Genomic DNA, 27,069 nt, shown 5'->3' on the forward strand with positions numbered 1-27,069 from the left:
TGTTTTTAACTGGTTCGTCTCTTACCTTACTGATCGACACTTCTTTGTAAGTATGGATACTTGTTTCTCAGGAACCCATGAGATAAAGTGTGGGGTCCCCCAGGGGTCAATTTTAGGTCCAACTCTTTTTAATCTCTACATGCTTCCCCTGGGGGACGTCATCAGGAGGCACAGCATCAGCTTTCATAGTTATGCTGATGATACGCAACTGTACATCGCCGTGTCTCCTGATGACGCAGGGTCAATTGATGCCCTTTTTAACTGCATTTTAGACAGAAAGTCATGGATGGCAGCAAATTTCCTGCAGCTCAACCAGGACAAAACAGAGGTTTTAGTCATTGGTCCTGAAGGCCAGAGAGAGAAACTTTTACCAAAACTACAGGAACACAACCTGTAAAAAATCTGGGTGTGATTTTTGACTCTGAGCTCTATTTTTCTTCTACATATTGAAAACATAACAAAGGTAGGTTTCTACCACCTTAAGAATATAGCCAGAGTCCGCCCATTTCTCTCTCAGGTCAGCACGGAGGTGCTGATGCATGCTTTTATTTCCTGCAGGTTGGATTATTGTAATGCCCTGTTCTCTGATCTTCCCAAAAAGATTATCTCAAATCTACAATTATTACAGAATTCAGCTGCATGAGTGCTGACAAGGACCAGAGGGCAGGAGCACATTACACCAGTTTTAAAATTGCTGCATTGGCTCCCTGGGTGCTTCAGGATCGATTTTAAGGTTCTTATATTAGTTTTTAGATGTCTTAACGGTCTTGGGCCTTCTTATTTATCTGACCTGCTTTTACCATATCAACTCTCGCGGACCCTGAGGTCCTCCGGCACAGGCCTTTTAACCTCGCGGACCCTGAGGTCCTCCGGCACAGGCCTTTTAACCATACCACAAGTTAGGACTAAAACACATGGGGAGACGGCATATAGTTATTATGGCCCCCAATTGTGGAACAGCCTGCCGGAGAACCTCAGGGCTGCAGAGACTGTTGATGTTTTTAAAAAGAGACTCAAGACTCATCTTTTTAATCAGGCTTTTAACTGATCTCTTTATTTATCTATTTTAAATTCCTTTTATCAGGCTTTTAACCGATTTATCTATTTGTTTTGTTTTTTTTTTGTTTTTTTTAATGCTCTTACCCTTCCGCTTTCTCCTCTATCTCATTTAATCTTTATCTTTTGTTATTTTAGTTACAGGTTTTAGTTTTGATGCATTTTATGTCTCTGTTTAAGATCATTCTTACCTAGCTATTAACTTAATTTTATGAGCTAAATAGCTTGTTGTTTTTGGTTCATTTTATACCTTTTATCCTATCCTACTGTTTTAGTCCCTCAGTTTTTAGCTCCAGTGTTTCCTCTTGGGGGCCTACCACACTGAGAGTTGTTGCTGGTCTACCGATGGGGGTGCTGTCCCGTGGACAGCTCTGACCTGGGTGGCTGAAGGGCACTGCACCTCGGTGTGGAGCCTCCTGTCTGCATACAGCCGTTTAGCTTCCCTCACTGCCTTGTTAAACCTGTACTTTGATTCTTTAAACCTCTCCTTGTCCCCACTCCTGAACGCCTCTTCCTCCAGCCGCCTCAACTGTCTGAGTTTAGGACTAAACCAGGGTTTGTTATTGTTATATCTCACTGTGGTGCATGATGGTATACAGCAGTCCTCACAGAAGCTGATGTATGATGTCACAGCCTCTGTGTATTCATCCAGACCATTGGTGGCCGTCCTGAAAACATCCCAGTCAGTAGTGTCCAAACACGCCTGAAGGTCCTCCACAGCATCACTGCTCCACTTCTTAGATGACCTCACAATAGGTTTACAGAGCTTTAACTTCTGCCTGTATGAGGGAATCAGTTGGACAGTGGTGTGGTCAGAGTGGCCCAGTGCAGCGCGGGGAATGGCGTGATAGGCGTTGTTGACGGTTGCGTAACAGTGATCCAGGATATTCTTTTCTCTGATCGGACAGTTTATGAACTCTTTGTATTTGGGGAGTTCATGGGTGAGGTTACCTTTGTTAAAGTCGCCAAGGACAATAACTATGGAGTCTGGGTAAGTCCGCTCCACAGCGAGCGTGCGCTGTGCCTCCTGCACGTTGGCCTGCGGTGGGATGTAAACACCGACCAGAATGAATGAAGCAAACTCACGAGGGGAGTAAAAAGGTTTGCAGTTGATGAAGAAAGATTCCAGATCAGGAGAACAGTGCTGGTGGATCACTGTCACGTCATTATACCAGCCACTATTAGTGTAAAAACAGATACCTCCACCTTTAGTTTTGCCGGAAAGTCCTGTGTTACGATCCGCTCTGAAGAGTTGGAAGCCAGCTGCAGCTCAGAGTCCGGTATCGATCCACACAGCCGCGTCTCCGTGAAGCATAAAACTGCAGATGTAGAAGCAAAAAACAGGGTTTACAAACAAAACAAGGCAAAACATTGCACACCAAAACACCGAGGCAGCCTTCCGTGGCGCCATCTTGATGTTTGACAGATGACATAGCAGTGCAGCAAGTCATATGTTAGTGATGTCATTAAAGTCGTATAGAACCAAGGATTTCTAATTTTGTAGCTTCAGCTCCTCCATCCTCAAGCGAGTAAGGAGACATGTTAGCATGATAAAATGCACCTTAACTCTGGACATTCCATCCAACACACAATCATGCAATAATCTGACAAGTGCATTTTTACTTCAAAGAAGGCTAAATGTTTTAAAAAGTTACAATGGGACTGAAAGTTGAATTGCAGCCATAATGCATGTAAGATGCGGAACATTTTAAAGTTTAAATGGAGCTTCTACGTAAATGTATGAATGAGAGGTTAAAAGTTGAAAATGCATGAATTTGTGTCAAATAAAAAATAAATTGTTTATTCATTTAAATGAGAAAAATATCCTGTAAAATATTAAATATTTCTGAAAATATGAAAAGTATAAATATTAAAAATTAGTAATGTCCTGATTGAGGTGAGCTTTTTGATGTTTAAATAAAGTTTCTACACTGAAATATGTGGAAGCAATGGAATAGCCTCCAGCATTCACACCCAAATATTAAAGATTTTACATTTATTGGCACTATAATCTCTGCTAACTTTAAATGGAAAAGCAATGTTTGCAAACTCTTAAAGCTGCCTCATCAGAGATCATACTTTGAATTTCAACAAAAAATATGATCTCTAATGAGCTAACTAAAAATGTTAGGAAATTCAGCTGTAGAGGGCATGGTTACTTTCTTGATCACAGTTTGTTTTGGCTTGTTTTCTAGTAATTATTTGTGGTATTTTGCAAATTTTAATATGTTTAGGTGACTAGACTTGAATTGTTAACCTCTGGCTTTTGTTTTTGGCTTGTCTTTTAGATTTATGGTATTTTCTCTATGTTTGATTTAGATATTATTATGCTGTGTTGAATGTTTTCCTTTCTGTCCTGCTCTTTGAGCTCACTATTGCAAGTTCCTTACAACCTTTGTTGTACAGTAATGGCAGTAGATTTAACTCAACCTAACGCTGCTGGTACATTAGGATGGAGACACTAGTTTGGCATTTGGTAGCTATGTGAAATGAGAGGTAAGTGGTTCCATCCCTGTGAACCGCCATAAGTGTGCATGAAGTGGTATAAATTATGTAAAAATACTTTCCTCTGTTGATCAAAACTATCTGAATATCTTGATGCAAAAGTTGCCAAAAATTGAAAACAAATGAAGTCAAAATTTTCTTGTGACTTAAAAGTATACATTCGTTGTTTTGTTTTTAGCATCGCCCCATGTCTAAGCTGATAACAAGCACTCAAGATTGCAATTACCAGTTTGATAACAAGGGAAAGCACATTACTGCAGCCCTGTGCACAGAAAAACACATCTACCTGCCATTTTCCCACAAGTAAGTCATCCTCTGAGTTGAGATTAATGTGTGTATATAATGCACTGTTATATATTTTGCATCACCTACTCATCTGCCTGGCAGGGACAACCAAATATCATCCGTGGTAACCCAGGATCTCAGCTTTCGAAGCTTCAAAAGGATAAACAACAAAGTATTTGGTAAGTGATCATTTCAAGCATGTCTGCTATGACTGACATGTATAGTATTGCTTCACGTCTCTTATTGGGAAATGTAATGTTAATGCTAAATATATATTTACACAGAAGTGAACCCCAGCCAGAGCAAGCCCCTCCACTTTGAAGACCCTGAAGATAAAGCTCTAGTCCAGATGAAAGATGCCGTTCTGAGTACCCTACAGGATCTGTCAGCTTTGGCTGGCACAGACCAGGGTCAGAAGAGAACCAGCCTTTTTCATAAGCTTGTTTCCAGCCTCCGCGTCCTGAAGAATGAAACCCTGAGCCAGTTGGTCACCGAAATGATGGATGTGTCAGGCTGGCTCACCTGGCAGGCTCTGTTCCAGTGTGGAACCACAGAGTGCACCAGTGCCATTCTCAAGGCTATCAGGACCATTGATGGGTTGTCAGTAGAGGTGGATGCTCTAGTTTATTGGCTGAGTCTACAAGCAAACCCTGATGCCTTACGTGTGCGAGATATGCTCAGCATGGCTCAGTATAAACAGAGCAGAGCAATCATGTATGCTCTAGCCAACACAGTCAAGAAGTAAATAAAAAGTTACTTACTTATGTCTTACATATATATATATATATATATATACACTGAACAAAAATATAAACACAACACTGTTTTTGCTCCCATTTTTCATGAGCTGAACTCAAAGATCTAAAACATTTTCTATACACACAAAAGACCATTTCTCACAAATATTGTTCACAAATCTGTCTAAATCTGTGTTAGTGAGCACTTCTGCTTTGCCGAGATTATCCATCCCGCCTCACAGGTGTGGCATATCAAGATGCTGATTAGACAGCATGAATATTGCACAGGTGTGCCTTAGGCTGGCCACAATAAAAGGCCACTCTGAAATGTGCAGTTTTGCTTTATTGGGGGGGGCTGGGGGGGGTCAGAAAACCAGTCAGTATCTGGTGTGACCACCATTTGCCTCACACAGTGCAACACATCTCCTTCACATAGAGTTGATCAGGTTGTTGATTGTGGCCTGTGGAATGTTGGACCACTCCTCTTCAATGGCTGTGCGAAGTTGGTGGATATTGGCAGGAACTGGAACACGCTGTCGTATACGCCGATCCAGAGCATCCCAAACATGCTCAATGGGTGACATGTCTGGTGAGTATGCTGGCCATGTAAGAACTGGGATGTTTTCAGCTTCCAGGAATTGTGTACAGATCCTTGCAACATGGGGCCGTGCATTATCATGCTGCAACATGAGGTGATGGTCGTGGATGAATGGCACAACAATGGGCCTCAGGATCTCGTCACGGTATCTCTGTGCATTCAAAATGCCATCAATAAAATGCACCTGTGTTCGTTGTCCATAACATACGCCTGCCCATACCATAACCCCACCGCCACCATGGGCCACTCGATCCACAACGTTGACATCAGCAAACCGCTCACCCACACGACGCCACACACGCTGTCTGCCATCTGCCCTGAACAGTGAAAACCGGGATTCATCCGTGAAGAGAACACCTCTCCAACGTGCCAGACGCCATCGAATGTGAGCATTTGCCCACTCAAGTCGGTTACGACGACGAACTGCAGTCAGGTCGAGACCCCGATGAGGACGACGAGCATGCAGATGAGCTTCCCTGAGACGGTTTCTGACAGTTTGTGCAGAAATTCTTTGGTTATGCAAACCGATTGTTGCAGCAGCTGTCCGGGTGGCTGGTCTCAGACGATCTTGGAGGTGAACATGCTGGATGTGGAGGTCCTGGGCTGGTGTGGTTACACGTGGTCTACGGTTGTGAGGCCGGTTGGATGTACTGCCAAATTGTCTGAAACGCCTTTGGAGATGGCTTATGGTAGAGAAATGAACATTCAATTCACGGGCAACAGCTCTGGTGGACATTCCTGCAGTCAGCATGCCAATTGCACGCTCCCTCAAAACTTGTGACATCTGTGGCATTGCGCTGTGTGATAAAACTGAACATTTTAGAGTGGCCTTTTATTGTGGCTAGCCTAAGGCACACCTGTGCAATAATCATGCTGTCTAATCAGCATCTTGATATGCCACACCTGTGAGGTGGGATGGATTATCTCGGCAAAGGAGTTCTCACTAACACAGATTTAGACAGATTTGTGAACAATATTTGAGGGAAATGGTCTTTTGTGTGTATAGAAAATGTTTTAGATCTTTTAGTTAAGCTCATGAAAAATGGGAGCAAAAACAAAAGTGTTGCGTTTTATATTTTTGTTCAGTGTATATATATATATATATATATATATTTTATTTTTTTATTTTTTTTAAATCAGGGCTGTCAAACACTAACACAATTAATCGCAGAGTTTCAGTAGTTAATCATGATTAATCACACTTTTAATCATGTTTGAAATTCAATTACTGTGCATTTTAAAACAATTTTGAAGTCTATATATTATTTATCATAATAATAATAATAATAATATTTACAAGGTGAAGAAATTCTTACCAGAGTTTCTTGACTGGGATTCAAAAAAATGCAAAGAAATTTAATATGCCACGGTATTTGCACTTTTCAGGAGTTCCAGTTGAGTTGCTTTGTCTAATTCAGACAGGTAATGTATATGTGAAACTTTTGTCCCCCATGACAGTAAGACATATGACTGGTCACAACTTGCCAAACTGAGGACGTCCCCTTAATACATAATATACCTGTGTAATGGTGTGTCTGTGTCACTCTGCAGTTAAACCTCCAAATAACTAGTCGGTGGTGGGGTTTCTGTGAAGTGCTGTGAAGTCTGATTGAATCAAAACACATAATAAACATGGCTCCATAGAGACATCAAATTCAACTACACAAATCAGCTTCATTATAACTCACAAGATTAACAGACAAAACACTTGTCTTTTACTGGACACATTTTCCGCACTAATACAACAAGCTAATGTTATTACCACAAGCCTAAAGCATTTTACACAGCATAAATTATCCTATTGGCTAGCGAGAGTTTTTCTTATAATATTACTGTTGCATTTACCATGTGTCTGCTCAGAACATGGGGGCTTATGTTGGTCATTGTCATTTATGTGTTAGTTTATAATTTACATCAATAGTGAATTTGGTGTTAGACTTCAGTAGAGCAGCTGTATTTCCTATGTCGTGGGTTCTATGTGAAAGTTCTTACAGTTCATTCATGCAAGCAACTACTGGTTGAAATTGTGTGACACTTCACTGGCTCAGGGCTTAGGAGGTTAAGATTTCATGATTATCGTTAATTGAATCAATCATTGCCTTTCATCACTGCGGCAGCAGTAAGCCACAGTGGGAACATTACTGTAAGTGAAGTTACAGTAAAAAGACACAATAGCAGCACCCAATTAATGCGGTTAAAAAAACTAACACGTCACGCTCAGAGCTTAATAGCATCATGATTAATGTGTTTACACTGACAGCCCTCATCTAAATATATTTTTTAAATTGTAGTGAAGCAAACCAGGGCATATTTAATGTTCTATTTTTTCCAACTTAATAACTGCTACAAAATGACCACTAGACCGACACACTTCTAAACACAATCTTCATTCAAGCCAGAGTATCAAATTATATATTCTCTGTCTCTGATCCACAGGTTCCATAAAGCAGAAGTTACACCAGTGGTCACAGATGTGTCAGTGTTCATGGAAACACTCCTAAATGACTGCTTGGGAGGAATCCTTGATAACGATTCTGAGATGTCCTTCCTTGTACTGAGGGTACTGTTTCAAGAATCTTAATGACTGTATTTCCTGATTCTGTGATGAGTCAGCTCATGTCAGGGAAATTGTCTCAGGGGATTAGTCCCCCACAGTTGACTTTTTTTCTCCCTAATCTCCAGGTTGTTGGTGTCATGGGTCAAGCCATGCAAGCTGTCAGTCCCAGCCTGATTTCCTCCATTTTGCGGTGTGCTAAGAGAACAGACATCCCATTATCAAACCAAAAGGCAGCTATACAGGCCTTTAGGATGATGGAAATTAATGATGAGGTACAATAACTTCACACAAACACATTAATTACATACTGTCGTTGTAGTGTAATGATAACCATGTAATATGTTATGGGATTTAACTGACAGATTGACTTTGTAACGTATTCACAAATGTGCAGTATGTACATTCTAATTTACCATTTGGTCAACCACAGGTCAGAAAAATTTTTTGGGAGGTGTACCAGGATGTTCAAAGCCCTATAGAAAAACGTGTAGCAGCCTACCTGATTCTCATGAAGAACCCAGACCGAGCCCTGCTTAGAGACATTCTAAATGGTTTGGCAAATGTGAGGGATGAGCAGCTCAAGAGCTTTGTGGTCTCCCACCTAAAAAACATCTGCGACTCCAGCGAGCCACAAATGCATGAGTGAGTATTTGGCCAGCAATATTGGCAAGTTAATTAACTGTAGGACTACAATAATATTCATAGCTTCTTAGCACATGCACATCTCTTCTATTGCAAAACTAAATAATAGAAAATGCATCACAGATATCTTATTATATAAACATAGTATCGCTGTATGCTACCCATATAGCTACCACAGACAGACAAAGCTAGCACTTAACAGCTAGCTGGTAAAGAAATTTAACACCCAGCAGCTAAAGAGCCAGCTATTTGGAGTTGGAGATCAAAACAGAGCTAGACTGAATATTGGTCCTACATTCATTAGGTGGCCACAAAGACAAGTGAATGCTAAAAATGCTATGTTTCCATTGGAAATGGGCAACTTCTTGCTAGCAGGTTAGCCATAGCAACATTTTAAGTGACAAAAACCTTTTTCGTACAGTCCTCTTGATTGGAGAAAGAAAACAGAAATGTTGTTTTGGCACTGTGTTATCTTACTACAACCTTCTTTATTCTCTTCACTCAAGACTTAAGGAGGACATTGAGTTGGCCTTGAAAGACCAGCTATCACCAACAAACAAAGTATTTGATGGCATGTCACGCAACTACAAAAAAGACTCTCCCTTGGGTTCAGTGCAGAGTAACATCATCTTTAATGCCACAAACACCTTACCTAAGGAAGTGATGCTTGAGACCACTCTAAAGGTTTTTGACTACAACTATGACATCTTTGAGGTATGTGTGTAACACAATATTTCTTATATGTGGTGAAAAAACATTTTGCCGATTTTTAAACATTCATAATAACCCCTTTCAAGGTCAATGTTGAGGGAACAGGATTCGAACCAACAATTGATGCTCTCTTTGGAGAAAATGGTTTCTTTCCTAATTCCATCTTCAAAGTCATGTACTGGGCAGATGACAAAGCCAAGATGCTCAGAGAGGTTTTGGAGAGAACTGCCCCTCAAAGATACAGAATGAAGAGAGAGGTGAAATTATTTTTTGACACATCATACATGTTGTGCTTGTCTATGCTACCACCAGATAAAACCCTGCCTTCCCTTCTACAATTTATTCGGTATGGAAGCATCATTGTGCATGCATAGCTAAGATCTAATACAGACACTTGTAATATCAATCCAGGTCCCACAGGATCTCATGAAAGACATCGCAAACAGTGTCCAGAAGCTCATGGATGAAGTCCGTTTCTCTCCAACCCCTGAAGCCATCGCTTATCTTCGGCTTTTGGGAGCTGAGATCGGATATATGAAGACCAGCGACTTGAGAAACATGGCTAAGACTCTGTCCATGTACTATGATGTTTTCATCAGGGTGCTTCCTTTAAAGGTGAGATCAGTTGTTTCCTAAAATGAATTCTGCAAGAGAATGAAACTGAAAACAAACAAACAAACAAACAAACAAAAAACACAACCATGCATTTTTATTGAGCAAGGGTTTCTTCTTCTTTTGGGATAAAAAACCTAACAAATTTAACCGAAATTATCCATAATTCTGAGAGTCTTCTTTTATCACATTTAATTGCTTTGGAAGGAAGCTCCAGTTCTTATGTAGCTGGTGCATGATTACATTAACATTAGTTAGTTATTTGGTCAGGTTAACAAAGTTATTTTCAATCAATCAATCAATCAATCAATTTTATTTATAAAGCCCAATATCACAAATCACAATTTGCCTCAAAGGGCTTTACAGCATACAACATCCCTCTGTCCTTAGGACCCTCGCAGCGGATAAGGAAATACTCCCCAAAAAAATCCCTTTAACGGGGGAAAAAATGGTAGAAACCTCAGGGAGAGCAAATGAGGAGGGATCCCTCTTCCAGGATGGACAGACGTGCAATATATGTCATACAGAACAGATCAACATGATAAACTAACAGTAATCCGTATGACACAATGAGACAGAAAGAGAGACAGAGACAGAGAGAGATGCAGGACAGACAGTAATGATAATAGCTTACAACAACATTAATGATATTACAATAATAATTACAGCTATTGTGGTACAATATGTTGAAAGTATATATCTGATAGTATACATATGTGACAATAATCATATGTGTAACAGCAGCAGGAGGCATCAGGCACGGCAGCAACACAACCAAACACGTCACACTATCCAGGCACCACTGCGATAGTGCTTTGTAGCAGAATTTGATGGTCAATTTTGTCAAATGCTGCACTAAGATCTAATAAAACAAGTACAGAGATGAGTCCTTTCTCTGAAGCAATCAGAAGATCATTTGTACTTTTAACTAATGCTATCTCAGTGCTATGATGCACTCTAAATCCTGACTGAAATTATTCAAATAAATTATCATCATAATTACACAGCTGGTCTGCGACCACTTTCTCAAGGATCTTTGAAAGAAAGGGAAGATTAGATATTGGTCTATAGTTGGCTAACACCTCTGGATCCAGGGTGGGCGTTTTTAGAAGAGGTTTAATTACAGCTAAGGACTAAAGGAATACAAGGCTCAATAGAGCTTTGACTCTCAGTCAGCCTGGCTACATTGTTGAAAAGAAACCTGGGGTTGTTCTTATTGTCTTCTATTAATGCTGAGTAATAGTTTGCTCTGGCATTGCGGAGGCCCTTCTTATACGTTTTGAGACTCTGTTCCCAGACTAAACGAGATTCTTCCAGTTTTGTTAATCACAGATTCCTTTCAAATTTTCGCAATATTAGTTTTAATGTTCGGGTTTGAGAGTATTGTTCGTAGCGAGCCTGCAGCGCTTTTGACAAGATGATCAATTCGGGAGAGTTTAAAGTTGGTACGGGAAACCTCTGTTACAGAAGGACATGGTATTAAATTTAATGTCGATGGAATCTTTGCCTTAAATTTTGCGACAGCACTATCTGATAAACATCTAGTATAGTAACTGTTGCTGAGTGGCGTGTAATGGAGTAAAAAGAAACCAAAAGTTATTAAATAATGGTCTGACAGAGAGGGATTCTGTGGAAAGACTGTTAGGTTATCAATTTCAATTCCATATGTCAGAACTAGATCGAGGGTATGGTTAAAACAGTGAGTGATAAAAGTACACCCTGACTGAAGCCAATGGAGTCTAATAATGAGATAAACACAGAAGCCAGGGAGTCATTATCAACGTCAACATGAATGTTAAAATTAAGCAATATCACACGAGAGGGAGTGATGTTGTACTGTACATCATCATGGCTGTGATTCGGTCATAGGCACGAGGCTGCAGGCAATTACAGCTGTGACGATATACAGTACAACATCACGACCTCGGGTGTGATATTGCTTTTGTACAACAGTTGAACAACAGCTTAAACAGCAATGCTGAGTAAGGAAATCTTAACAAAAGGTGATGAAATCAATTATTTAAGTATGTTATGTAGCTCCGCGAAAAAAAATAGTTCCCCCAGTCTGTTGCCAGGCAACGCAGCACCCACACCAGGAACTCACAAGCTACTTTGTATTTACATTGATCTGCAGCTATGTAACTTTGTCCAGTTCGGCTGATGAAACGTTGGCAAACCTGGATGTTGGCATGGCCGGATTCTTCTTCCACTCTCCCTCATCCTCATCAGTACCTCATCAGATGATCATTGATAATTCAGTATATATGTAGTGTATAGCTGTAGTGTCAGTTTGCGTCAATGTAGCGAGTGTGACAGTTGGTTAATTAACGGTTGTATTTATATTTATAACACATGTGAGCGGAGTGACTTTACTATTACATGTCCCAGTGATGTCGTACTCTATATCAGCACTCATGGAATGCCTCATCCAATCAAATTACTTGGTCGGAGCTAACAATTGTATAATCACCTACAATAATAACTTTATCTGATTTAAGAACTGAACTGAATAAAAACTCTGAGAATTCAGATACTACTTCAGAATACGGGCCAGGAGCACGGTATACTATAACAAATAAGAGTGGCTGCGAGGTTTTCCAGGTCGGATGTAAAAGACTAAGAACAAGGCATTCAAATAAATTATAATCTAGTTTAGGTTTAGGGCTGATTAATAGACTAGAGTTAAAAATGGCTGCAACTCCCCCTGCTCGGCTGCTGCCTCGAGGAATGTGGGTATTATTATGACTGGGAGGAGTGGATTCATTTAGACTGACATATTCATCTTGACACAGCCAGGTTTCATTGAGGCTGAGTAAATCAATATGATTATCTGATATTAATTTGTTTACTAACACTGCTAACATATTTAATTCTCCTGTTTTGTCTTTCTGTCACAGAAGAGATTTTTAATTGTTATTAGGTTGTTATGCACAACTCCTCTTTGTTTAATTTTAGATTTAGATAATTTAGATGGTCGGGGGACAGACACCGTTTGTATAAAACTATGGGTGGGTAACTGCACTAGAAGCTCAGAGAAGCGTGTAGGACTGCGACTCTGATTCCTGGTCTCAACTCTGGGTTGTCAGGGTTTTGAATTACTAATAAACATGGCCAGGTTTCTAGATATGTGAGCAGCTCCATCCAAAGTGGGATGAATGCCGTCTCTCCTAATCAGACCAGGTTTTCCCCAGAAAGTTTGCCAATGATTAACGAAACCCACATCGTTTGCTGGACACCACCTGGACAGTGAGCGATGAAATGATGACATGCAGCTAACATCTCATCAGTGGTTCGATTTGGGAGGGGTCTAGAGAAAACTACGGAGTGCGACATAGTTTTAGCATATTCACACACCGAGGCAACATTCATTTTTGTGACTTCTGATTGGCGTAACCGGGTGAATAACAATCTTATTAAATCTACGTTTAGCCTTAGCCAGCAGTTTTAAATTTGATTCAATGTCACCCGCTCTGGCCCCAGGGATACATTTGACTATGGCCGCTGGTGTTGCTAACCTCACGTTTCTCCAAATAGAGCTGCCAATGATCAGCGGGTTCTCCTCAGCGGGTGTGTCGCTGAGTGGGGAAAAACGGTTGGAAACATGAACAGCCTGGTGGTGAACCGTGGGCTTCGGCTTGGAACTACGCTTCTCCCGGACAGTTACCCAGCCTCCTGGCTGCACGGGGGTTACTGGGGGACCGCTAGCAGAGGCTACGCTATGTGGCTCTGCACCGGCTACAGGGGGCTGGCTAACTACTGCAGCTACCAAGTGATTTTCCATGGTGCGGAGCCGCACTTCCAATTCACTAAGCCTCGCCTCCAACACAGCAAATAAACTACACTTGTTACATCTACCACTGTCGCTAAAGGAGGCAGAGGCATAACTGAACATCTGGCACACAGAGCAAGAAAGAGCAGCAGGAGAAGGAGAAATGTTAACCTAATGTAGCTAACAAGGCTAATAACATGCAAACAACAGCTAAAATTAGCAAGAAAGTTGTTAAAAATAGGAGAGCTATAAGTGCTTAAACAGAACTAGTGTGGGTTAAGACATGAAGTAGATGTTAAGCAAGTGAAGTGAGGAAAAACAGAAAACAAGGTGGTAGGAGTTCACTAGAGCAGCATAGAGACATTATCACAGAAACACCGGAAATGACACAACACGCTTACCGCAGTACGTCAGCATATTATACGTCATATATTCATTCAACCTTTTTTGTTTTCTTTTCAACAGGCCTTTTTGGCATGGACATCTGGCACTGAAAATGAAGTCTTTGCCCACTATATCTTCATGGAGAATGCCTTCTCCTTACCCACTGCCACTGGCTTCCCTTTGAAGTTCTCACTGGCTGGTGTGTTTGCACCTGGTGTCAAAGGAGGCCTGACTCACTCACCTGCTAACTCACTGGTAAGTTAGCCTCTTATGAAGTTAAGTATGTTGTAAAATGTGATAGCTTGTAGACATGGGTGAGAACTTGTAGAATAAAAGTCTGAACTTGTATGTTTGAAATTCATACACCTGTGCTCTGAATGTAATGTCACAGAATTTTTTTAGATTAGTAGATTAATAATTAATAGATTAATATTTATGAAAATAAAATGAGAGCTACAAACTTTTGAGTTTCAGTACAACCAAGACTCAGTGAGTACAACCTCTCAAACCAGTTGTTAACATGTGCTCTCAATTTGTAAAGATGAGCTCTATTTTGTACAGTCACACAGCAAGGTGTCAAAGTTTTTCCCCTTCCCGCTGGAGTTGTATGTTAGCAGAGCTGATGTCCTAAAATAGACGGGTCCGGGAACTATCCCTTTAAGGCTTAAGTCCCAACCAATTGTGCCACCGTGTAAAACATAGCACTGGTGCCTAGATCACAACACATAGTATCTTTTATAGTATCACCAGAATAATTTACAACATTAATGGTGCCCCTTGGTGAGGCCTATATTGTTGTTCCCAACATAAATGGTGCCTCCGTATGACGCCTAAAACTGTTGTTCCCAACATAATTGGTGCCTCCGTGCAGATGATATGCAGAGGTTTCCAAAACTGACAGTAGAGGGCAACACCACAACATGACGCTGAGACAGGAGCAGAGCAGAGTGGCAGAGGTGTGAGGAGATGACTCTAGTTAGAGTCTCAATAGTGGTGAAACCACGTGGCTAGAACCTTCCTTGTTACAGCATCGATGAAACCACCTCTTTAAAAAAAGAAAAAAAATCACTCATCATTGATTGATAAATCTGTCACTTTTGGTTACCTTGGGCCATTATAATAAAGCGTTGGGTAACCCCTTCCCTAACAGTGTTGGGGGTACCCCCAACACTACAAAGTAACGTGTTACCACCAAAAATGGCTTTTTTCAGTAACGAGTAGTGTAAGTCACTACTGTCCCTAAATGCAGTAATCACATTACAGTTACTAATCAAACACTTAAGTCGTTACTTGCGTTACATAAATTCATCATTAGATCTTCCCCTTACTTATGAGTTAGTGACGATGGGCTTCAGGCTGTTACCAACGGGTCGTCCTCCGTGTCCAGCCAGTCAGCGGCGAACACAGATGCGGGGACAAGCCAGAGGATGGGAGAGTTTCTGCCGCAAACAAGCACCAAGACACGGGGAGACATGGGAGCAGCTTCATGTGTTTACAGCAGATAGCAGGAGTAAGGACAGACATCTCACTCTGCTACTCTGTGGTGCACACTTTGAGTTTATAATTGTAACGTCCGTTGTCCTACTAAGTATTGATAACACACTTAATATTTTACAAATTCTAGTTTTTTTATTTGATAAACGTGGTGCTGATATACAAAAATGAACTAAATGACTGTGGGGCAGCGGGCACCGAATATAATCATAATACCTTTACACACCATAACCCCCCCCGGACACCTCATGCAACAGCCTAATAGCGTAATGGATTTCAGTCATCGCTACAATTACACTGATGGGAGAAAATATATGCTTGCTGCCCCCTGGTGCCCCCTCGTGAAGCCGACTCTGGGTATATCCATCTAGGTAACTACACCTACCTTCCGACTCTGGGTATATCCATCTAGGTAACTACACCTACCTTAGGATTGTTACACATATGTAAGGTTAAATGCTATATCTTTAACTGGCAAATTACGTGACAATGTATTTCAGGCAATTTTACAGAGTAACTACAATGCAACGACTATTGTAATTAATTACTTTCTCCAGGGAGTAATCAAGTAAAGTAAGGGATTACTTTTTTTCTAAGTAATGTGTGATGTGTAATACATTACTTTTTTGAGTAACGACCCCCAACACTGTTCCCATATTATAATAATAACAATTATAATTATAACTAGAACTGCAAGCAGTTATGAACGGGATCCAAGCCTCCCCGCGCAACTTGGCCTCCATGCCCCATGGAACCCACAATAGTCGGCCCCGAAGGACGACAGGCTCGGGGTGATTGTCAGGACACAGGCCAACGTCTGAGCTGCAGTATTCACCGTAATGGGAAGTGCATTGGAAGTACTAAAGGTTGAATGTGTTTGTTGCAATAAGTCATGCCCACTTTGACCAATCATTACCAAGCTTTGCGGCTGGCCTCAGGACTGTCCCCACATCATGCTCACCAATTTTCGTATAAATCTGATCAACTTTTATGAAATGTGATATTTCTGGGTTTACAGCGTCCACTAGCGGCCAATTTGGACCAAATTTGGCACCGAGCCTCTGAAGAACCTGTGTTAAGTGTCATGTTGATATAATTTAGTCTGACAAAAATATGTAACAATATGTGTATTTTAGCTAGCAATTTTTTTTTGTCGTCAATAATTCGCATTTTTTGACCGGGCAAAAATCTTTTGATAACTTTAGATCAGGTCCATCTTGAGAGTTGACCTGCCAAGTTTCATGCAGTTTGGGCAAAATATGTAGTTCGAAAAAATAAGTTTTGGAAGTGTTGTGACTTAGCGAAAGAAATGTGCAGCGGAAGTGAGCGGGGCCTATGTCAGAAAGGCCAGCTCTATTTAGGGAATATGTGGATACAAAGTTTATGATTATGTGATTTAAAATGTGGAAGTTAAAGGAAAAAATGCGTTTGCATCTGTTTTAGCGCCACCTAGTGGAGTATCTGCACAATTTTTGATGTGACAGGTCTCTGTCCTACTCTGCATGTACTCTGTAAATTTCACAGTGCTTAGTACAATACTTCAGCTGAAATAAAAGTTTGTTTTTTATCTTGTAATAAGCCACGCCCACTTTGACCAGTCATGACCACCTTCAATACATGGCCTCAGGAATGGCCCTACATCATACCCACCAAATTACATAAAAATCAGTGTAGCCATTTAGGAGATATAAACTTCCCATGTTTATAGCGCCCCCTAGTAGCCAATGTTCACCAACTTCAGTTCACACCCTCATAGTAACATCCTAACCCAGGATCTCAACTTTGGTTTTGATAGCTTTTAATTTGACAAAGATACAGAACAGATTGCATTTTTATAGCTAGCTACAAAAATTTGTTCATTAATAATTCACACATTGTTTGACTGGGCAAAATACTGTTGATAACTTTAGATCAGGTCCATCTTCTGAGTCTAGCTGCCAAGTTCCATGAAGTTTGGTTAAAATCTCTAGGAGAAGTTTGAAAAAGTAGGTTTTGAAGTTTTTGCAATTTTTGGATGGATAAAAGTTGGGCGGAAGTGGGCATGGCCATGGTCAAGTGATGCAGCTCCATTCAGGGAATCCATGGATGTAAGACTTTTGAATGTGCCACATACAGTGTGGGAGTTACATGCCAAAACGCGTTTGCCTTGATTGTAGCGCCCCCTGCAGGCGCACATATGTAATTTCTTGCGTCTTAGGGCCCTGAAGGGGTCTGGACCAACCCAACAAATTGCACCACCCTCCCTTACACGGTGTAGCCTGCAGCACCACTTTTATTTACGGAAAAATAATGAGATGTATAATAATAATAATTAAAGCTGCAGGCAGCTGTGATTGGGCCCTGGCTCCCCCATGCAACCACGGGGGCCTGAGGCACACAGGGGCTGTGGCGCCAAGCGAGAAGGGAGAAAATCCCTGGATTAGGGTTAGGTTAGGGTTAGGGTTACGGTTAGGAGCGAAAAAACGCAATGTTTTGCTTATCCACCAGGGGCACTGGGAGTGTAATTAACTGAGTGCAGGTGTGTCCAGGGGCGGACCCTCATCACACGTGAAATTTCGAGCAAATCGGACAATGTCAATGTATAATAGGGCATTTCCTGTTTCCACAAGGGGGTGGCATGAGCAAGATTGCCTACGAGCATATGGAGGCATTGAGGGCGGGGCTCTTATCATGTACAGAAATTTTGATGCAGTTTGGATGAAGTCTGTGGGAGAGGGAGCTGCTTGAATATGCATGGAGATGCATGAAATATGGTGGTGCCATGGAGGCCACGCCCTTTGACATAGAGAAAAGCTTTTAATGACTTTTGATCAGCATGGTCTCTGGATGATCTGTACAAAATTTGAAGTCGATTGCATGAAATCCCTAGGACTAGTTCGTTAAAATACAACCTGTGGAAATCACGCCAAAATGACAAGTCAAAATCAAAATGGCCGACTTCCTGTTTGGAGTAGACCATTGGTGCCAGAGACTTTTATGTGCGTCTGGACAACATACACATGTGTACCAATTTTCATGTTCCAACTCCAAAAAAACCCCTATGGGGAGGGGTTTTTGAAAATTTCAAGGGGGCGCTATAGAGGCATTTTGTCCCCCCCATGGGCGACGCCCCTATCAGATGTAAGAGCTCGCCATTCTTGACCTGTGTATCAATTTTCATGAGGAGATGAGGTCGTTGAAGCCATCAAAATGCCAAACGTATTTAGTGGCGAGGGATCGATAGTCGCCACGCCGCCACATGGACACCATTAGATGTAGCTTCACAGCGTTCATAAGGTAGCTTCACCAACTTGTTCTGCATGCATTAGAAGTGGAATGAAGTTGATGCGGTCAAGTTTGTGGCATCAGTATATGTTAAAGTCAAAACTGGTCACTTCCTGTTACCAGCGGGGGGGCGCTATGAGTAAGGTGGGATATTAACATATCGGGGCATTCGGGGCGGAGCCATCATCAGGCATTCGGGGCGGAGCCATCATCATGTCCAGCAAGTTTGAAGCTGCTGAGATCAAGTATGTGGGGGGTGAGAGCCGTTCGAAATTCGATGGCGAGAAAACGAAAAGTCGCCAAAATTTGTCATGCCCTTTGCCAAGCTTTTAATAAGTTTTGATCAGCATGTTCTCAGGATGATCTGTACCAAATATGAAGTCGATCGGACGAAATCCCTAGGAGGAGTTCGTTCACACATGTCAAAAATTCAAATCAAAATGGCTGACTTCCTTTTGGGTTTACGGCATGGGTCCAAGAGGATTTTTGTGTGTCTTGGCATGTTCTATGAGCCCACCAATTTCTGTGTGTGTAAGTGAAACGTTGTAACGCTTTAGGTAGCCAGAGGCAGAGAGGCAGTCAGAGGCGTTGTCACTGTCTGAAAGATTTTGACTGTATTCTGAACTGTGGTCAGAACTGTCAGAGATGATGTGCTTATCATCAGACCTGTCATTTGGCAGGTCACAGTTATTGGCTAGAATTGCTGAGTATGGCTCTCTACAGCTTCTGTACTGTGAATGGCGATCTCGACACAGTTGGGAGACATAGCGGCTACGCTTCTTATCTCCCTTCTGTCTTTTCACATCCCCCTTTGAGCTGTTGTGAGGGTGGTATTTTTGGGCAGGAAACCTGTGTGACACTGCAGAGTTTGAACTGGCAGGCTCACTTGGTATCCCCTTGGCTTTGGAAGTGACAGCAGTTCCCCAAGCTACCTGTGTCAACTTCCTGAGCTCATGCATGGAGGGGATACCTCTACACATCATGAGTACAACACAAGTGTGTTCACAAGGATGTAGGTTCCGCAAGAACAGGGACTTGAAGATAGGTTTCTCTTTTAAGCCTGCTGCATTCTTGCCCTGAAAGTACACGTGCCTCAAATGTTTGTAATCATCCCTAGGATTCTCATGACGGGAATGTTTCATTCGGAGGGCTGCAACCATTGAAGAAATCTCATCAGCAGTAGAAGAAAATTCTTCTGTCTGTACTTGATGGAGCTTTGTGTAGTCATCTCTGCCACTGGGAGGCTGACATTGGATAAAATTGTGGATAGCTTTCAAGCTGCTCTTTCATACAAGTTTGATCTTCTCCCTTTCGGTTGCATGGGGCAGAATATCTTGAAGAAAAACTCCATGTCTCCTCAACGCATGTGTCTGAAGTCAGGTCACTGATACCTCTGTCTGTTGGTGGTGGTTGGGGAGCTGACTTTATTCCCAAAGACTTAGGGTCAGGTGGGAAAAGTTTCCATCTTCTGAGTAGAGAAGGTGTCAATTTTTCACTAAGGATGGAGTGTGAATCAGAAAAGCCAGAGTTACATTGGCTGAGAGACTGTGCTGAGGCAAGATGTTCTGATCTAAGCCTGAACAGTTCTTCCTTATGCGAGGTCTAGCTCTGCTGAATGCAACACTTCTAAATAGTGCATGGCTTTCTTGTTAGCCATCTGTTCTTCTTGGAGGAGAGAACAATTTTGCGCTCTTAGGGTTTTTACCTCCTTTTCTAGCGCTGATTTGCTCTGAAAGGCAAGGCTGGTTTGCCTGTGAAAAATCAAGAGCAAGCATTTCAACAATGAACTTTTGGATGCAGTATGTGCATCACACCTGTCACTGAGTAGAGAGCTTATCTCTTTACTGCACTTACTGAGACTCAACCTGCTGATGAGTTCAGAACAGCCAGGATTTAGGCTCTGTGCAAGAGATGGGATAAACTGTTTTACACAGGGGTTCTCCATTGTTGGTTCTGGAAAGGAGGGTGAGGCTAAAACAGGTTGTCTTAGTACGAAAAGCAAATATGTTGTTGGCTATGGTGTTGCTTGGCAGACACCTTTAAGAGAAACTTGTGAGGTACACTAGCCAAACAAAAGAATGTGCTGGCCTTCACTGTGGGGGGTAGCTTCATGTGGAGGAGGGGTAGCTTCAACACAAGTTGGCAAAAAAGACTGGGGCCAAAAGGTAAATGCAAATTTACAGTGTTTGCTTACAAAAATTACAACATGAACTAACTGAAATGCACGGCAGTAATAGTTAGAGTTGTATCTTAAGGTGAACTCAAGCTGGAACTTAGGCAGTAACAATTTGTGAAGATGTGAAGAATGATTTATCCTTTGTTAAAGAGAGTATCTCCCCTGACACTGACTGTAATGTGGTCATCAGCCAGGAATGTGTGAATAAGCTGCTAAATAAGGTGAACATCAGAAAGGCCCCTGGCCCAGATCAAATCTGTGGGCCCACACTAAATTACTGCGCTGATCAATCAAGTCCCTGATTTATGGAAATCTTCAACAATAATTCCTGTTCCAAATAAATAATCTCCTAAACAATTCAACAATTTTATACCAGTAGCACTTACTTCGCTCTGTATGAAGGTCTTTGAGAAAATAGTGAGGAATATCATTCCTTCTCATGTGGAGGGGAAAATTGATCCTCTTCAGTTCGCCTATCAGGCAGGTAAAGGTGTGGAGGACGCCAAGCTTTTTATCCTGAACTGCCTCTGCAAGCACTTGGAGAAGCCCCAAGCTGCTGATTTTGATTTTGATTCTTATTTTTCCTCAGCTTTTAATACGATGCAGCCGCATCTTTTAATTAAGAGGCTAATCAGTGTTTTTAATCTGCCTCACCAGTTTGTGTTATGGTTGTCAGATTTCCTGACTAACAGGAAGCAGAGGGTTTCTGCAAATGGCTGTGTATCAGACTCTTGTGTCCTATCCACAGGTTCACGTCAAGGATGTGTCCTTTCCCCTTTACTCTTCATCCTGTACACGGATGAATGTAGGAGTGCCAAGGCAGGCAGTTACTTAATTACATTTTCAGATGACACTGCACTGCTGTCCCTTCTTCAGGGACCCGAATCAGGCCATGAGGAGGCTCTTGAGCACTTTGTTTCATGGTGTGATGAAAACCACCTAGACCTGAATGTGTCGAAAACAAAGGAGCTTGTGATAGATTTTAGACGGAACAGAGTTGCAGTTGTAGACAGCATCATACACAATGAGATTGTGGAAAGGGTGTCCTCATACAAACACTTAGGTACCTTTTTCGATGACAACCTCAAATTTGATGTGAACACTGCAGATATTGTAAAGCGTGGGCAACAGAGAATCCATCTTCTCCGCAAACTTAACTCCTTTTCTGACAGTCCCACCATTCCTCGTCGTTTTTATCAGTCTTTTATGGAAACCCTCCTGTGTTTCTCTTTTATTTGTTGGTTCCCCAACCTCACGCTGCAGAATAAAAACAGCCTGTACAGCATCATTAAAACATGTTCTAAAATCACAGGAGTGAAACTCAGGGATCTGGCCAGCTTTTGTGACCAACAAATGCTTAGAAAAGCCACTTGCATTTGGCATCTCCTGGCCATGTACTGGCAGGTGAATTTGCTCTGTTGCCCTCAGGTCGTTGGTATGTCATGCCTGCACGCAAAACTAACCGCCGGTCAAAATCTTTTATTGCTTCGGCCATTCGTCTTTTAAATTCTTCATAATGCACTTTATTGACATTTTATGGGCCAATATTTATTATATTTATTAACCTTGTCACTTTTTCTATTTATTCCTGATTCCACTGTATTCCTAGCACCTTTGTATTCTATGTGTGTCCTATGTGTTTATTGTATGCGTTGTGTTCACATGTTGTTGTGCTGGGCTGCTCAAACCAATTGCCTCTTGTGGGATTAATAAAGTTGTCTGAGTCTGAGTCTGAATAACAGCAAGGTACACAACTTCACAGGGCTGGTAACACCCTGTGGCTCCTATGCGTTATCTCTTACTTAGGCTGAAATGCAGGGCAGTTACAGCCAGTTCTGTCTCACACAAGTTCTCTGTTTCACAGAGCTGGTGGCACGCTGTGATTAATTAAAAGGAGAATAGAAACAATAGAATCAACAGCAGATCCTGACAGATTGACCAGCTTGCATTGAATACCTGGTAATCAAATCCTGAACCTAAATCCTTTCAAGTTTCTACAGGGTAGTCCAATTTGAATAGCCAGCAGCAATAGCAACCTCTAGTGTAACACTATGAGGGCTTGAGGTAACAGTTCTCAATCACACAATGTCTCTCAATCTCAGTCTAGACTATCCAGACTATCGCAGGGCTAACACATAGAGACAGAAAACCATTCACACCTACAGACAATTCAGAGTCACCAATTAACCTATCCCCAACCTGTATGTCTTTGGACTGTGGGAGGAAGCTGGAGTACCTAGATAAAAACCCATGCTGACACAGGGAGAACATGCAAACTCTGCATAGATGGGCTCCCTCCTGTGATCGAACCAGCAACCCTCTCGCTGTGAGGCGACAGTGCTAACCACCACACCACCGGGCCTCCCTACTTGAACTTTATGGCTAAATTAATTCTTACCACAATGTACTTGTTTGTAAGTACAGCTGGACGTCTACTACTGTAGCAGACTAGTGGTGTGAATGTGAAGAAGTGGAATAAAAAAATGTTGGTGTGGACCAAAAATGTATGCTGATATTAACATTACACAATTATGAATAAATGCCAACGGTATTATGCCTCACATATGGCACCACTGTTTGGATCTAAGCCTTAACACAGGCCTGACCTCATAACAGATCTCCAGTTAAAGTATCAAAATGGCTATCAGAAATAATGAATAATTCATTCACTAATTTCCGTAACCGCTTATCCTCTTGCAGGTCGCGGGGGGCTGGAGCCTATCCCAGCTGACCGAGAGACAGGGTACACTCTAGACAGGTTGCCAGACTATCGCAGGGCTGACATATAGAGACAGACAACCATTCACACTCACATTCACACTTAAGAGCCACCAATCAACCTATCCCCAACCTGCATGTCTTTGGACTGTGGGAGGAAGCCGAAAACCCATGTTGACACGGGGAGAACATGCAAAGAAGGGCTCCCTCCTGGGATCGAACCAGGAACCCCCATGCCGTGAGGTGATGGTGCTAACCACTACACCACCGTGCCACCCTAATGAAGTAATTATGTTAAATAATGTGACTTAATTTACATTAAATTAATAACAATAACCAAATTTCATAGTAATGACTGAAGGAGTTCTTGACGTAGCAGAAGTTGACTATTCATTCACTCTTGTGCAACATTAAACAGACAGAAGGTATGATTCCAAAATTATATTTATTTATAAAGGAAGCAAAGCAGATGAAACACACAAATTCTAATTAACTAATTTACTATATTCAAGCAAGTGTGTATGTGTGTGTGTTAGAGAGAGAGAGAGAGAGAGAGAGAGAGAGAGAGAGAGAGACAAAGACGGGTGTGGTAATCAAAGGGCGGTTTGGCCTACAAAACAAAATGGCTGACAACAGAGAACTACAAGATGGCAGAATCAAAGCTGGCTTCAGATCGGGGGAGGTCTTGTCTGACCTACTGGACAGGACAAAGACAAAGGAAAAGAAGCGGGACTTTGAGTTGCCTCTTTGGGTGTAGCTCTGTTGAAAGCAAATTTGTAAATGAGCCAATGTTTTCATTTCATTATTCATTAACCTTTATTTAACCAGGAAGATCCCATTGAGATTAACAACCTCTTTTTCAAGGGAGACCTGGCCAAGATAGGCAGCAGCAAGTACAAAACACAGTTACAAATTACACAGATGAAACACAAACAAATAAAAGAAAAAAGTATTGAATTTACAAGCAGATTATGAAAAACAAGTACATGTAGTGGAGTCGGCCTAAAGTATTCTCAGTTTGGATTTAAAGGCGGTCAAAGAAATTAACCCAGTTTCCAGTCATTTTGCAACATATTCCATGCTAAAGGTGCAGAGTAGACAAAAGCCTTTTTACCCAATTCAGTACAGGCATATGGAACAGAACGCAACAAGTAGTCTTGAGAACGAAAGGAGTAAGGACCAGCACTTCTCTGTGCAATCAAGGAACAAATGTAGGAAGGCAGTAGACCAAGTAATGCCTTATATATAAAAGTATACCAATGACTAAGCCTTCGGGTGGCCAGAGCAGCCCATCCAACCCGAGAATATAACTCAAAGTGGTGTGTCAATGGTTTGTAATTAGTGATGAACCTCAGAGAAGCGTGATAGACAGTGTCAACCATATGAAGACATTTAGCAGAAGCATTCATATATAAAAGATCTCCATAATCCAACACTGGTACAAAGGTAGCAGCAACAAGTCGCTTTTTTGCATTAAAAGAAAAACATAGCTTATTTCGAAAGTAAAAACCCAATTTTATCCTCAGCTTCTTCACAAGTTTCTCTATATGCGGCTTGAAAGTGAGGGAGTCATCAATCAAGACACCATCATTGATACAAATAATGAATAAGAGGGGACCTAATACAGAACCCTGCGGCACCCCCTTGTGGACAGTAACAATATCAGAACACAGGCCATCATATTTAATGCACTGAGTCCTATTACTGAGATAGTTGGTGAACCAATTAACTGCTTGCTCCGAGAGTCCTGATTGCAAGAGCCTAAGTTTTAAAATATCGTGGTCAACCATGTCAAACGCTTTCGACAAATCAATAAAAAGAGATGCACAATGTTGTGTCTTGTCAAGTGCAACAGAAATGTCATTTACCACCTTCATTGCAGCTGTGATGGTACTATGCTTTTTTCCTGAAGCCTGATTGATATTTTGATAAAATGGTGTTAGAATGTAAAAACACCTTAACTTGCTCACTCACAAGAGCTTCAAGAACTTTGGCCAGCACTGATAAATTAGATATTGGTCTATAATTAGTTTAAATTGCTAGGTCACCCCCTTTTAATAAAGGGAGAACAAAAGCTGATTTCCATACAGAGGGAATTTCATTCTTCTCCACTGTAAGATTAAAAAGGAGGCTTTGCTACAAAATCAGCTGCCAGTTTCAAAAAGTAAGGATCAATGAAATCAGGTCCAGAGGATTTTCTGGGAACTTAATCTTTGAGGGCTTTATGAACTTCGTGAACAGAGAAGGGTACAAAGTTGAAAGGCTGACCACTATACATTGCGAGGGTTTGGAGCACAAGAGGCGTAAGTCACATCTTGGGCAAAAATAAGTTTTATACATCATTTTAAAGGTCTTGATGAGCTCTATCAAATGGTAAAAAAAAATATGGTCCCAATAATAGTTACGTTTTAAAATAAAGGCTGAAAACAAAAAGGCGTAAGTGAAAAACTTCAATCGAGTTTGGAGCGAAATAGGCGTAAGTGTACTGAGCTTGGCGCACAAAAGATGTAAGTGCAGGTCAAGTGCATTTACGCCTTTAGTGCACTAAAGAATTCATACAAGAACTGCACTGGCACCCTTCAGTGCAGAAAAATGGCGCCACAGAGGAGAAGGCAATATACTGCACAACAAGTGCTATTGAGTTTGATTGGAGAATTTCTTATACCCACAAGGGAAAAGGAAGAACTACATTATTCTGATGGTGAGGAAATAGCTGTATAATGGAAGTACTATTAAATGATAAATCTGAAAACAAAATATTGACCAAATGCCTGTGCTGACTGTTCGCCAGCTAGCTAGCCAGCCAGCTAGCTAGTTAGCTTTTGAACTCATGGGCTTATAAACAAAGCCCATGACTGCTGATGTAATTGCGTGCTAGCAAGCTAGATTGCATTAGCAAACTAGCTAGCTCTGAGTTAGCTTGTCCTGATCATTTGATCAGTATTTTCTAGTGTTTAACTACCATACAAACTGCAAACTAGCTAGGTTATGTAGTCTAATCTGGCAATTGGAGAGCTAGCTATCTGAATATACATCTCTATAACAATATTTATTCAACTTACATAGCTAGCAACCATCTTACTGGCCATGCGACCTAGCTAGCTTTCCATCCTACCTAGTTAACTGGCCATATGAACTAGATAGCTGTGTCAAAAATCCAGCTAACTACACTGAGAACACAGCTAGCTACCACTTTGGCCAACTTGCTAGATAGTATGACCAGCTTTTTTATTTCAGACTGCAGCTCCAAACTTTGATTATTACTGTGCAGACTCTGGCTCCAAATGATGTCACCGGAGCAAGATGGCAGCAGCTGTATGCAGGATATTTTGGCTAGGCTGACCAAACGTCCTCTTTTGCCTGGACATGTACACTTTTCATGTCCCGTCCGGGGCATCCGGGGGGTTTTTATAAACTGATGATAATGTCCGGTTTTCCATGTGTTTGTGTGTGTGTGTGTGTGTTAGAGTGCGGCACGGGCCGCATATTTCTGTCCGAACCCGAACCGAGCCCGACATTATTTAATGACCAAAGCACTGAGTTTGTGTCACACAGTTGTTA

The 27,069-nt window shown here is 41.5% G+C and overlaps 1 protein-coding gene across 5 annotated transcripts in view; it reads left to right on the forward strand.

Annotated features, from left to right (window-relative positions):
• apoba (apolipoprotein Ba) overlaps positions 1–27,069 on the forward strand; it is a 108,856-nt gene that overhangs the window by 59,362 nt on the left and 22,425 nt on the right. For all 5 annotated transcript variants that reach the window (XM_050061941.1, XM_050061942.1, XM_050061944.1 and 2 more), the window contains 10 exons: positions 3,740–3,864; positions 3,949–4,025; positions 4,131–4,587; positions 7,618–7,741; positions 7,864–8,010; positions 8,169–8,380; positions 8,887–9,094; positions 9,178–9,348; positions 9,503–9,706; positions 13,938–14,111. In XM_050061941.1, coding sequence (XP_049917898.1) covers positions 3,740–3,864; positions 3,949–4,025; positions 4,131–4,587; positions 7,618–7,741; positions 7,864–8,010; positions 8,169–8,380; positions 8,887–9,094; positions 9,178–9,348; positions 9,503–9,706; positions 13,938–14,111 — 1,899 coding nt within the window. The remainder of the gene's footprint in view (positions 1–3,739; positions 3,865–3,948; positions 4,026–4,130; positions 4,588–7,617; positions 7,742–7,863; positions 8,011–8,168; positions 8,381–8,886; positions 9,095–9,177; positions 9,349–9,502; positions 9,707–13,937; positions 14,112–27,069) is intronic.

The sequence above is a fragment of the Epinephelus moara genome, chromosome 14 (genome assembly GCF_006386435.1).
Source record: "Epinephelus moara isolate mb chromosome 14, YSFRI_EMoa_1.0, whole genome shotgun sequence".
Classification (NCBI taxonomy): Eukaryota; Metazoa; Chordata; class Actinopteri; order Perciformes; family Serranidae; genus Epinephelus; species Epinephelus moara.